The sequence below is a fragment of the Ustilago hordei genome (assembly GCF_900519145.1).
Source record: "Ustilago hordei strain Uho2 genome assembly, contig: UHO2_contig_23, whole genome shotgun sequence".
Lineage (NCBI taxonomy): Eukaryota > Fungi > Basidiomycota > Ustilaginomycetes > Ustilaginales > Ustilaginaceae > Ustilago > Ustilago hordei.
The window spans coordinates 194,875-208,700 of record NW_024545265.1 but is presented as its reverse complement, the minus strand read 5'-3'; the positions used below and the strand labels follow the sequence as shown (position 1 = coordinate 208,700).

The 13,826-nt window shown below is 51.7% G+C and overlaps 3 protein-coding genes across 3 annotated transcripts; 2 read left to right on the top strand and 1 right to left on the bottom strand.

The window, feature by feature from the left end:
- Nucleotides 1–2,580: 2,580 nt before the first annotated feature.
- UHO2_07057 (uncharacterized protein) lies at nucleotides 2,581–6,807 on the top strand (the record flags this gene model as incomplete). The annotated part of the gene is made up of 4 exons (XM_041556513.1): nucleotides 2,581–3,559; nucleotides 3,632–3,843; nucleotides 3,937–4,136; nucleotides 4,167–6,807. The coding sequence occupies 4 exons, from the start codon at nucleotides 2,581–2,583 to the stop codon at nucleotides 6,805–6,807; spliced, it is 4,032 nt and encodes a 1,343-aa protein (XP_041412447.1).
- An 833-nt stretch (nucleotides 6,808–7,640) lies between these two features.
- On the top strand, nucleotides 7,641–10,013 carry UHO2_07056 (uncharacterized protein; the record flags this gene model as incomplete). The annotated part of the gene is made up of 1 exon (XM_041556512.1): nucleotides 7,641–10,013. The coding sequence occupies one exon, from the start codon at nucleotides 7,641–7,643 to the stop codon at nucleotides 10,011–10,013; it is 2,373 nt and encodes a 790-aa protein (XP_041412446.1).
- Nucleotides 10,014–10,076: 63 nt separating this feature from the next.
- On the bottom strand, nucleotides 10,077–13,082 carry UHO2_07055 (uncharacterized protein; the record flags this gene model as incomplete). The annotated part of the gene is made up of 1 exon (XM_041556511.1): nucleotides 10,077–13,082. The coding sequence occupies one exon, from the start codon at nucleotides 13,080–13,082 to the stop codon at nucleotides 10,077–10,079; it is 3,006 nt and encodes a 1,001-aa protein (XP_041412445.1).
- Between the last annotated feature and the right edge of the window lie 744 nt (nucleotides 13,083–13,826).

The window sequence follows — 13,826 nt, the reverse complement described above, 5'->3', positions numbered from 1 at the left end:
GTGAGAGCAAGCGTCTGAAAGAGCAAGGCTCAGTCCTTGTCGATTCAGTAGACTGTGACACTTTCGAGATCCGAGCGAGGTTGAATCGACTTGCAAGACGTTTCCCTTTCGCTTTCTCTTTGAACGACAACGATAACGACAACGACAACGACGACGACGACAACGACAACGACAACGACACAGACTCAGACACACAGAGACACCAAAAAACAAAACAAAAAAAAACAAAAAAACAAAAAAAAACAAAAAAACAAAAAAAAACAAAAAAAAACAAAAAAAAACAAAAACAAAAAAAAACAAAAAAAATGGCGCTTTCCGCTTCCTGATCGGCGAAATCTGAATCCAATCTGATCCCGATCTGGAAATAATCTGTTCTATTCTTCGCAAGGGTTTCTTCGTGCGCGTATCGCCAAAATCGGCAGAGTCGATCGGATCGGGCAAAGTGTTGGTCAGAATGGGAGACAATGACTTGATTAATCCAAGGTACAACTCAAAGATAAGACATGGTCCTTGTCGAGTCACGCATTGTGGAAACGTCTCATTCGGTGTGGCAAACGACACAACATGGGACATTAAGGAAAAACAAAAGGAGGGAGCGATGAATTAATGCATATGGAAGATGGAAGAGGAACCCATTGAAGCAATGATATGACAGTGCAGAAGCTATTGACTGGTCCAGCTCCAACTCTATCAGTGTCAAAATCAATCACATCGATAAAGATGACAACAAGAGTGTGTCAAGCGAATCCCCATCGCCAAATAGCAAGCTCGCCTGCTTAGCGGCGGTAACCTGGGATGAAAGCATGCTGCAAGACAAGTGCAAGGCAGTCAACAGGGTCAAAGGTAGGTTGAAAAAAGGCAGATTTCTCGATGCATGTCAAGAGAGTTTCAGCGTCAAACCTTTTTCTGAGACTTGCAGAGCGATCAGCTCCGGAGCCGGAAACGTGCAAGAAGCTATCAACAAACTTTTCCGGAAGCCGATCGGCTATAGATTTGAGCTCATTGATGAGCCGATCAAAGTATGCATGATCGAGAAAGCACTTGAGTGTATATAGATGTATCTGGCGCTCAGTATTGGGCAGGGTTGTGTCATGGGCCTGGGTGCGCAGTATGAGGAAAGACCGAAGTTCATATGAAGGTAGCGCAGGAATCGTGGAATCGGGTAGATCGTAGGAGCTGTGACAGAGTTCACCGAGATCGGCAGTAGAATCAGCTCTATGGCAGATCACAGCGGAATCGGCACGAGCATCATCGATATCATGAACCCCACCAGAATCTGCGACAAGTGAGACCTTGTGGCAGATTCTGTGGAGATCGGTAGCAAGGTTGTCCATACAATGATTCACATGCGAGAGGGACTGAGCTCAGTGACATGCGGTCAGTTACCACTCAGGGGCCACAGAACAGGAGTAGAAGAGAACTGTCACTGGTCAAAGGAAGGAGATCTGTGTATAGGACACTGGCAAAGGGGACATGAAGAAGAGGAGCAGTGTCAATGAAGTTGACACAGCTCAGGAAAGACAGGAGGGACAAGGTTTGATACAGAGGAGGTGCCTCTTTGGAGATCCCTGTGCAGTACTCGACGAAGAGGGTAATCTCTGGAGAGAAGGAGCAGGAGCAGTGTCACTGGTGACACTGCGAAGAGGTATATAGTCCTACCTCCTCGTCACAAATGGTCAAGTGGATGGGCATCCACTCTACACTCATCAAGCAACTAGTATTACTTCAAGCAATAAGTAACATTAGTTCACAGTCAGCATAAGTAGTAATCAACAGATTGCTCCTCATTGAAGTGTGTGTGTTGTATCACCATTTCCTGACGTCCAAAGGCAGTTTGTAGCAACCAGCAGTCCAGATAATCATAGAACTGAAGGCAGACGTCCACTGCAGCCTGGGGATCACTTCAAGCATTTAGTCGACACACTGGACACTCGTGTCGGTGTCAACATTCCATACCCACACCAGACCATTGGTGTCAGTATCAAGCTCACTTAGAGTCTTATTATAGTTTGATTGTGCCGAGCTACCTCTGGATGGAGTGTCCACAGCAGTTAGTCGAAATCTGTCACAATGATAATACAACTACAGATTCTAATGAGAAAGGTGACAGAGAAGGCTCTGTTGCATATTTCACTAAGAATCGAAATACCATTAGTGCTGTCGCATAATTTGACAGAATCGGTGATAGTACAGATACTACTACTGATCTCAGGTTTTAGGCACGCAACCGCTGACAGGTTGCTGCTTCGAGCGCCTGAAGCCAAAATCTAGTTGAAGTAGATAAAGCCGCACAAAGCGTGGAGACAGTGAAGGTAGTGCTTACGGCCGAGTAAAAGGCCTGAACATCTTAGCACGGACCACATGTGTCACAACCTACTCAAGGCAAATGCTTTGTTATGCTCCGCAGTCAATGCAGCTCTCCGCTGCTCTTCTTTTGTATATATAGACTCCTAGCTCTCTCGCTCTCTCTCTCTCCTACCACCATCATCAACAAAGACACCTCAACCCCAACACGCTGACGAATGACTCCAACACACTGACGAATGACTTCAACTGATTAAGAGTCTGACACTCAACGCAATGCCGCCATCGACAAGAGCTGGACAGATGGGAAGGGGCGATGATGATCAAACGACCACAAGCAATGGACAGGAGGAAGGATGGCTCATGCAGGTAGTCAGGATCCTCCAGCTGGCGAACCCGGCACTATCGGCAGAGGAAGCAATCGTACGAGCTATGGGTCTCATCAGCATTAGCAACCAGACCCCGCGCAGGGAAACCGAGAAGATCCCCAAGGAGGTGTCGAGCGCCATTGCGCACATCAAGAAGCTCAGCGACAGCAACTGGCACACTTGGGAACCTACCTTCATCGACTGCCTCCAAAGAGTACATAATGCGAAGGAGATACTGTATGGCACGGTAGCGCCTGGAAACGAGGAATACGACGAAGACTTGGATAAAGCCCTCGTGGGCCTCATCCACGCCTGCTGTGACAACAGTCCAGACAGCCGTATCGACACCTACACCGTCAGGGGAGTGGATGAAGAAGTCCAACTCGGTAACACACTCTATGCCAAACTCAAGAAGGCACTAACGTTGAACGACGCTGTAAAGCGAGCAGGACTGCAGGATCGTATTCACACAGTGCGCTTGCACAATCGAGACGTTGTCAGGCTAGGCAAGGAACTCGATTCGATCTGGAACGATGCGGCACGCCTGGGAAAGCGTTTCGACGAGGACCTCAAGAAATCAACTCTCTATTGCTGCACGGCCCAAGATTGGTTCTATGCCAACGCCGTCGATGCACTGAAAACGGCCAGACCAGACTGTAAATATGACGAAGCCTACCACGCACTCGCCAAGAAACAGCAGGATGGTGAGGTCACCGGCCGTATTAGAGGAGCAGCAAGGGTTGCCACAAGCACGGACCAGGCGGAGCAAGGACCCAGAGGCAGGCGCGATCCTCACAACCCCTTGGCCCCTCCAAAGTGCTACGCTTGTGGAGGACCTAATCACATTGCTCGAAACTGCACGAACACCAACAATAACCCCGCACCTAGTAGAGATGGACCCACCCCCAATCCGGCACAAGAAGTGAACCACTAGGAACTCGGGTGCACCTTTCTAGCAGTCGACAGGGGCGAGCAATCAGCATGCGACACCTGGATCATCGATTCAGGTGCAACCCATCATATGGTAAATGATGAGAGAATGCTGCTCACCTCAACGAACAAGGTCGGCCAAATCAGTACGGCAGGGGATGAAAAGCTTCAGGTGAAGGCTATAGGAGATGCCTCCCTTCGGGTCGGTGAGGCCACCATCCAACTATTGGATGTGCTTTATGTACCGAAACTGAATGCTAACTTATTGTCTGTACAAGGCTTGATCGAGAATGGTGCATGAGTAATCTTTGATGAGTTTGGAACTACCATAAAGCAGAACGATGGTACCCAAGTACAATACAAGAGGAACAGAAGAAAAGGGCGGTTCGAAGTACAGGGAAAGGCACTAGCCCTGGAGTTGGAAGAGACACTCGACGATGTCCCAGAGGACAACCAGAACACAGGAAAACTAGATAATGCCCCAGAGGGCAATAAGGACACGAAGCATCAAGACAGCTACCTATGGCATGAGAGGTTTGGACACCCAGGATGAGACAAAACAAGACAAATCCGGGCTCATTACCTAGGTACCGACGAGGAAATGGAACATGAGTCAAAGCACTGTAACGCGTGCAGCCAAGGAAAACAGACTCGAGCACGGATGGGCCAATCAGAGTCAGAAAGAATGGAGGCACCATTAGAGCTGGTACACATAGACCTGATGACAGATTTCAAAGGACATGCCAACTACCACTATGCACTAGTTGCTGTGGACGACTTCTCCTCTCTGATCTATGTGGAACCACTCTGCACCAAGAGTGCCGCACTCATGGCGCTGAGGAGGTGGGTAGCCAGGATGGAATGGGCAACGGACAGGAAACTCAAAACACTCCGCAGCAACAATGGAGGAGAATGGTGCAGCATAGCAGCTGAAGACTGGCAAACTCAAGAGGGTTTCAAGTGGCAAAAGAGCATCCTGGGGATCAGCGTCCAAAATGGATGGGCAGAGAGAGCAATCAGGTCGGTCCAAGAAAAGATGCGCTCGATGCTGATTGGTCGAGCTTGCCCCAGAGAGTTGTGGCCGTATGCAATCACAGCAGCAGCACATGTGATGAACCTTACCCCGTCAGCCACCAAAACCATTCCCCACAAGGCCTTTTATGGAACCACCACGCACAAGCTGGCCCAGCAACTGCGAGTCTTCGGATGCTTGGCATGGGTTCATGTTCAACAGAAGGACCAGCAAGGCAAGCACGGAGCTAGAGCAAAGCCAGCCATCATGATTGGGTATGACGACGAACACAAAGCATGGAAGTTTTGCAACCCGGACCAGTCTGCATCAATTCAATGGAGCAACTCAGCAACGTTCCATGAGGACAAAGGATGGAGTGATCGCCAACAAGAGGCAGTCAGGCCCGTGGTGACCGTGGAGGTTGAGGAGGAGGGTGCCACGCCAGCCATAGTAGAGGAGGAGACCAGATTAGAGGCCGCAGTGGAGGATCTCCTACCAGCCGTAGACAGCACAGTGGGTGCCGCCAACACAGCAATACTGAACCTGGACCCAACGCTTGGGGAAGCAATGAATGGTGAGGACGCCCAGCTCTGGAAGGAGGCAATACGAAAGGAGCTAGAAGGACTTGAGGCAATGGGGACTTGGGAGGTGGTGCACCAACCACCAGGAGTACCACTTGTGGACTCTAAGGTTGTGCTTCGGCTGAAGCTTGACGCTGATGGTGTACCTGTTAAGCACAAAGCGCGACTGGTTGCAAGGGGCTTCACACAGAGAGAGGGGATCGACTACCAAGAAACCTTCTCTCCAGTAGCACCCCTCGGAGCGATCAGAGCCATCTTAGCACTAGCAGTGCAGAACAACTGGGAGGTACATGCTCTGGACATCACTATGGCTTACTTGAACTCCACGTTAAAGGAAGCAATCTACATGAAGCTGCCAGAAGGATCAGGAGTAGCACCCGGCAAGGTGTACAAGGTAGTCAAGGGCCTATATGGCCTAAAGCAGTCTGGGCGAGAATGGAATCAGGAGTTCGACAGGTCTTTGCGACGCATGGGATTCTTCCAGGTAGAGTGTGCTCCCTGCATCTACACCAAGGGACAGGGTGAAGATATGGCCATTGTGGTCATCTACGTCGATGATACATTAGTCATAGCACCACGGCTGGAAACGGTCCTAAAGGTTAAGAAGCAGATTGGTCAGAGATGGAAGATGGAAGATAGTGGTGAGGTCTCTCACTTCTTAGGCATCAAAATCAGTCGAGACCGTGCGATGCGCACCATGACGATTGGTCAGTCAGGGTACATCGACCAAGTGCTGGCAAAGCACCTGGACAAACGCACGAAGCCGACCATGGTTCCAATGCAGAGCATACCGGAGGGAACCCTTGTCACAAGCGCAGCACAACAGAAGGAGTATCCGGTGATTGTTGGCAAGCTGCTCTGGATTGCCAACAGCACCCGGCCCGACCTTAGTCTCACCGTGGGTGTTCTCGCTAGGCACATGCATGAACCATCGCAGGAGCATTATCAGGCAGCACAAAGGGTCTTACGCTACCTCGAAAGCACAAGGCAGGTTGGATTGGTTTATAGGGCAAGTGAGTCGCAAGAGCCACTGGTTGCACACAGCGATGCAAACTGGGCAAGTGATGCCACCATACAGAGAAGAAGCACATCAGGGTCAGTGGCGTTAGTGTATGGGAACCCAGTAGCCTGGAAGTCAGCGACACAAAAATGCATGTCATTGTCCGCTGTCGAGGCAGAGTTCATTGCAGCCACGGAAGCAACACGTGAGGTGCTCTTCCTCAAGCAGCTGCTACGCTCAATTGGCATTGCCACAGGCACACCGACGGTCTACTCGGACAACACTGGTTGCATACAGGTTAGTAAGGACCCAGCACAGCACTGGAAGCTTAAGCACATCGACACCAAGTATCACTTCATCCGTAACAACATACAAGAGGGAAGGGTGCAGATCAGGTACATAGACACCACAAGAAACTTGGCAGACGTACTCACGAAGCCCATTGGGAGGCAGGCAATGCAGCAAGCAAGATCTGGGCTACACCTGCAAATACCGGCAGCAGTGTACGGAACAGGGTCCCCGAGCTATGCGACAGTGTTGAAGAACGGAGGTCACACTTTGAAGCAACAGCATAATGAACAGGGTACATATGCTGTTGAGGGGGGGAGTTGAAGTAGATAAAGCCGCACAAAGCGTGGAGACAGTGAAGGTAGTGCTTACGGCCGAGTAAAAGGCCTGAACATCTTAGCATGGACCACATGTGTCACAACCTACTCAAGGCAAATGCTTTGTTATGCTCCGCAGTCAATGCAGCTCTCCGCCGCTCTTCTTTTGTATATATAGACTCCTAGCTCTCTCGCTCTCTCTCTCTCCTACCACCATCATCAACAAAGACACCTCAACCCCAACACGCTGACGAATGACTCCAACACGCTGACGAATGACTTCAACTAATCTGACGTTGAAATCCTGATCATCGAATGGCTTCTTGAGTGTATCATAAAGGAGCTTCTTTTGTGGTGATGCAGTCAAGCCTGGCAGGCTCGGCAAAGACAGCACGGTCATGTGGCAGATTGGACACAGCGGGAGAGGCAGGAGAAGAACCGGGGTTGGGCATAGGAGGAAGCATTGGAATCAAATTGTGTGATGCAGTTGTTGGAAGGGAGGGTAGGAGTGCAATCAGTGCTGGCAGTGATGGTGGCAGTGATGGTGGTGGTATATTGTCGACCAAAACTGAGCTTCCACACATGCAGAGGACGCATTCTCGGCTGTCGGAAAAGAAGAATCTAACATATTCAAATAAAATCCATACAGGAATTTTCAAGACTGTTTGCTTGCGGCGATCTGACAATGTTGCGCACTGTGTTTTCCTTGCTGCTCAACAACAGAATGCAGCCTTTTCTTCCAAACGCTTGCTACTATACTCTCACTACTATACTCTCACTACTGTACTCTCACTACTATACTCTCAACCTCGTCCACCTTGGCATACTTGGGTGTGCTCGATGATCGCCCCGACTACCAAAGCGGCGGCCCGCCGTGCTCTTCGTTCTACATCACTATCAAGTCGATGCTGCTGTCATTCTCCACATGCTGGACCTTCTCAGCTTCGAGCTTTTGCAACTACTTTAGCTGTACGCCATCCCGACAGCTCATCACAAGCTTCCTCATCACAAGCTCGAGTGGATACTGTGTCCTCTAGCTCGAGTCATGACGCATTCTACGGCGTATTCCCATCTCGAACACATACTTGCGGAGAGCTGCGCCCAACACACGCCGAGCGAGACGTCATCCTCACGGGTTGGCTGCGGTCCTCACGCCAGGTCTCAAAGCAGCTCGGCTTCTTAACAATATTTGATCACACCGGCTCGGTTCAGCTCAAAGTCCAGCCCACTCCCGACTCACCATCACTTCTCGAGACCTTCGCCACCATACCCCTCCAAAGTGCCGTCCTCGTCCGCGGTAAAGTCGCTCTCCGTCCAACCCAAGACTCAAACGCGACACAATCAACAGGGGCCGTCGAAGTCCTCCCTGAAAGCTTCACATTGCTCAATCCTGCCACTCGCGATCTTCCCTTCCAGCCTTCCGACTCGGTCCACGCAGACCGTGTCTCCACCGAACTTCGAGCACGCTACCGATACCTTGATCTCCGACGTCCCTCTTTAGCACAAAACATCAGGCTACGCAGTCACATCACACACGCCATTCGCAGCCATCTCTACGCCCAAGGCTTTCTCGAGATCGAGACACCTCTCTTGCTTCGATCAACACCCGAGGGTGCTCGAGAGTTCTTGGTGCCTACAAGATCCTCCTGTGGCAGCAATAGCTTCCAAGATCCGACCTTTTATGCACTTCCACAGTCGCCTCAGCAGCCGAAACAGCTTTTGATAGCATCAGCAGTCACCGACAAGTATTTTCAGATCGCAAAGTGTTTTCGAGATGAAGATGGTAGGAAGGATCGTCAACCCGAGTTCACGCAGATCGATCTCGAGATGGGCTTTGTTAGCGGTGGTCCCAGCAGCACCGAAGCAACGCAGCACTCACCAGTGCCGTCTGATTCAAATCAGAATGTTGATGCTCGAGATGCACAAGGCCAGTGGAGGATAGGCGGTCATCAGGTTAGAGATGTCATCCAAGGCCTCGTTTCGAGAATCTGGCAGGTTGCAGGTAGAGGCGAGCTACCGGCTCAATTCCCCGTCATGTCCTACTGGACCGCCATGACACGCTACGGATCTGACAAGCCGGATCTGCGCTACGATCTAGCGCTCCATGACATCTCCTCTGCCTTTGTCTCCTCATCCGACCCCAACCCGAAGCCCGAATTATGCGGACAAAGCCTGGAAATCCTCCCCTACCAACACCACTTTACCGGATCGCTCTCCAAAAAAGAGCTCGACAATCTCCTCTCGCCGTTCAAAGGCAAAGTCGAACGTTTCCGCATCTCCTCGATCGACAACATTCATGAGCTTGCCGCCCTCCTCCTCAAAAAGAGCGCTCTCACTAGAACCTTTCTCTCCCGACTCGAACATCTCCCAGCATCGGAAGTGAGTGTCGAGCATCTCGCTTCAACCCTCTCATCCGCCATCAACGCCGAGTCACGAGAGACAGACGCCCAACAACCCATCGACATCCTCCTCTCCCTTCGCAAAGATCCTCCCGAAGGCGGCAGCACGACCCTTGGCCATGTTCGAAAACTTCTCGCCTCATCCCTCATCTCCAAGAACCTCCTCCAACTTAAAGGCGATCTTTTCACTTGGATCACCGAATTCCCTCTCTTCACTCTTGCAGATGAGGACAAGAACCAACTCTCCACCCTTTCTTCCGGCAGCTCAACAACAAGGTGGCAATCCAGTCATCACCCCTTCACTGCTCCTGTTGCTCAAGATATCCCCCTTCTCGAACCTCCCTCACCTAACTCTACCCAAGTCGATCCAGCAGCCATTGCGCAGGTTAGAGGACAACACTACGATTTGGTCTTGAACGGTCAGGAAATCGGTGGAGGGTCCGTTCGAATTCACTCTCGGAAACTACAAGAAACAGTTTTCCGTGATGTCCTCAAACTGGATGATGCGGAAAGAGCAAGATTCGCACACCTGATCCATGCACTCGACTGCGGAGCACCCCCACACGGCGGAATCGCACTTGGCTTGGATCGTCTCACGGCTATCCTATGCAACACGGAAAGCATCAGAGATGTCATTGCTTTCCCAAAGCAAGCTTCTGGTGTAGATCCTCTCTTCCGTTCTCCTGCACCTTTACGCGATCAGACAGAATCACAAGCCACAACCGACACAACCGACACCCTCTTACGCATGTATGGATTGGCAAAAGCTCCAACCGGCGAGAACAAATCAAGAAACAGCTTTTCTGAATGCTAGAATTACAACTGATAAACACCCCTTGCCCGAATGACCGCCGAGTGTATGAGGCAACTTTTGAGGTTAGATCATATTCCTGAGTAAGACCTTATAACATTCTTCATCATACGGTCTACCATCCTTGACAAAAAACTGCGTATCCTCAAACGGCCTCCTACATTCCTCGCAAGTAAAACATTCCGGATGCCACTTGCCCCCTAGTGCAGTAATCAGATCGTAAATGATCGGTTTCTTACACCCCTTACACCTCGGCTTGTGCAAGTTGACATGACAATCCTCACAGTACGGATAACCTTTATGAACAATAAACTCCATTCCACCATGTTTTACCTTGCCATTCTCATCTGCTGTCATCAACCCTGGATCTGAACCCGCAACAGACCCAGCAGCTTTTGGGTCAAGGAATGGATCTCCACAGTTGGCACAGAAAAAGTGCAATTCATGATAACACCTCTCTGCCGTCTCCCCATCCTGTCCGGTAAGCTCTTCATCTTGGACGGTAATGTAGCGTTCGTCAACAATGGGTGTACGACAGTGGAAGCATCGTTTAGAGAAAAGTTCGTGATAGTCAAAGTGGCAATAGGGTAATCCTTCGTGTTGGTAGAATGCTACGTGTTCGAGGCCTTCCGAGCAGTGGGCACAGACGAAACAGCCAGGGTGGAAGGTGGTGCCGAGAGCATGAACCACTTTTCCTGCAATCCACTTGCGACAGCCGTGACACCCAGCTCCACTGCCAACGGATGAGGCGCAAACGCGGCCGTTTTCGGCCTCGGTCTTGCCATTCGGGGAGGCGGAGGGAGAGTGACTTGTACCTGCACGTTGGGATTTGGCAGAGGGTTCAACGGAGAACGAGACTGAGATCGAAGCACCTCGACTACCGGTACTTGTCTGTGAGCGCACGTCGTCGTCTTCGTCCGATGTGACTGAGATCATGGGTTCGTTGCTTGACGATCCATCATCGCCGCCAGGACCAGAGATCGAGATGGAGGGTCCAGAATGACCATCATTGTCATCATCACCACCCGGGAGGACAATCGTTGGTACTACACTTGGCGAAGATGTTTGCTGAATGATCTTCTGACCAGGGACGAGCGCTGCTCGCGAGACACTACTTCCACGCCGACGTCTTGGCTTCTCTGGTTCCTCTTCCGGTGCGTCGATGCTGAATGAGGGGATCGCAGGAGCGCCCGATTGAGTTGCTGGCGAAGGTTGAACGGCGGTTGTAGTCTGACTAACCGACATGCTCCCAAGAGAGCTGGCCAGCTGTGTTGTGTCTTCGTAGCGGGCTGGCTCGTTGCGGCGTGCTGTCTGAGCCTGCCTGGCTGGTTCGTATCCATTCGATTGGGCTGCTGGCGACATAGATGGCTGGAATCGGGCGGGCGCTGATGGTGTAGATCCTTCCGGGCTTTGCTGGGTGCTTTGACTCGGGACGGTACTCATCGTGCTCCAATTGGAATCAGTCGAGCTGTTGAGCGCAGATCTGGGCCTGCTTCCCATCGCCGCTGTGGCTGCATCGCTCGACGTTTGTGTCACAATTCCTACAGGAAATCCATTCCCAGTTGCAACAGGCTCGCTCTGACTAGCCGACATCTCACCCGCCAACCTGGTGGCAGGCATCGGAGGCGAAAATGTCGTGCTAGCAAGTGCGCTTCTGAGTGGACGCCGCTGAGGAGCACCTCTCGCCATCAATGCTTCAGCTGCAAGCCTGACGCTCTCCGTTCGATTCAACGCCGAGGCAGGAAGGCGAGAAATGGTACCTGCAAGAGGAGAGCCTGGACTGCCAGCGTCCGATTTGGCCAGGCTAGAGGCAGCTGAGATGGTAACGGCTGATCCGGAGGGTGGACGTGGAAGATTGCGTCGGACACTTGGGCGATCCGTGAGACTCGTTGGGCCGACAACGGGAGATCCTGGTGCGGAAGGGTTGGACGAGGTACGTGTGGGCTGAGGCAAGGGTCTTCGAATGGAGCCGACGGAGGAAGAGGTGGACTGCCTGCTGTGGTCGGCGACATAGGCTGGGTGAGACGGCGGCACACCGTTGGATGCCGGCATCGGGGGAGAAGCTAGCTGCACCGAAGGCAAGGCGTGCCCATTGGATGGCATTGGAGGAGCAGCTGCGCCGGGCAAAGTAGCGTAATTGACAGCAGCTGGCTGTGCTGGTGACATCACGTAGCCAGGTTGATCCCATGGCTGCTGCATTTGCGCTGCTGGAACACGGGCGACATTGGGATAGTAGGCCGTGTTGGGTGCTGCCTGAGGTGGCAGAGGTTGGCTTTGCGGTGCTGGCGCCCATGGCTGCTGTTGTTGTGGTGACATAGCGAGGTATTGCGGCTGTGGCACACCGTTCTGGTGCGAGGCAAGGTACTGAAGATGGGAAGCTGGGATGACGTGCGAATGAGCATAACTGACCGGTGCCTGGGTTGTAGAGTAAACAGGCATTCCTGCTGCTGGAGCGAACGGAGACGAGTGCGGTGGCTGAGCATTGTAATTCATAGGGGCTGGTTGCTGTGCCGTCTGATATGAGATCACAGGAGCACTGTCTCTTCGCTCTCTTGTATAGCCTGAATAGGCTGGATTCGAAGTCGAGTCTGAGTGACTATATGCCATTGTGACCGAAGAGGGTTGTGCTGGCTGCTGCTGCTGTGCATACATAGCATCCTGTATTTGGGCACAAGGCGGTTGTGGAGAGACAGGGGCTGTCTGCTGATGCTGACGATAGAGCTGTTGCTGTTGTTGTTGCTGCTGCTGAAGCTGATGCTGATAATTATAGAAAGCACTCGGAGCTGGCGGGTTCGAAGTGACCTTGGAGCGCGCTCTCTTGATAGGAGAAGAAGGAGTGGAGGAAGAGGCATCCTTGAGCTCGCCAACCGATGTCCTGCGTGGTAGCGAGGGCTCAGGAGAGTGAGAACTAGGTGGGAGGTAACCACCTCGCGTATGGGTTTCGTTCATTTGCGCTGACAAGGGTTCGTATGACGAGCTCCTGCGAGGTTTGCGAAGGGTAGTGTTGGGAGGAGGTGGTGGTGCATGAGCGAGCCAAGCGGCCGACATGTCGACTGGTTCCTGAACCGGCATCTTGACGAGTTGCGAGAAGGTTGAATGAGACTGTGTATGTAAGGAGAGGTGTCGTCAAAGGCTGGTTTTGCTAGTGGCCAACGTTGGGCACAGCCTAGCGGCGAAGATCCTGATTTCCTGTTTCAAGTAAAGTAGCAGCCAGCGATGGTTGTCGGAAGGCAAGATGAAGAAGTCGAAGTCAAAGCTTCGACTGAGTAGTGTGATGCTGACTGCTTAGCTTCCACCCTGAAACTGAGTCTAAGGAGGGCAGGGCAGGGCAGGGCAAGGCAATTCGAAGCAAACGGGAAGCATCAGGGTTCAACACAGAGACACACAGTTCAACTTCTCTTCCGCTCTCACCCCTGCCCTTTCCTTATAAGCCGAGTTTAGAGACACAGCAGAGATGTTTCGGTTACTTACCTACGACCGACGACGAACTCGTAAGCGAGTAAGTCGGGGAGGTGAAGACGGTGGTGGTTCGGAAGCAACAACATAGTCAGCGACCAACTCGGTTTTCGGACTGCGCAATCTGAAAAATAAAAACTATCCACTTGACGTGCCTATTAGATTAATAAGCATGAGCTCATCAACTTGCAGCCCTCGGAACCGGCTGATACAGTAACTGTCACGCCTGGACACCTTCTCGTGCGAATAAATTCCGCACGAGAAAGTTCGATTCCTATCGTTGCTTTGTACGAAAAGAGGGCGTAGACGCTGACCAAGGCCCTTTTCCATTGGTAGCATTTGGGCGTTGGTATGTTTTTG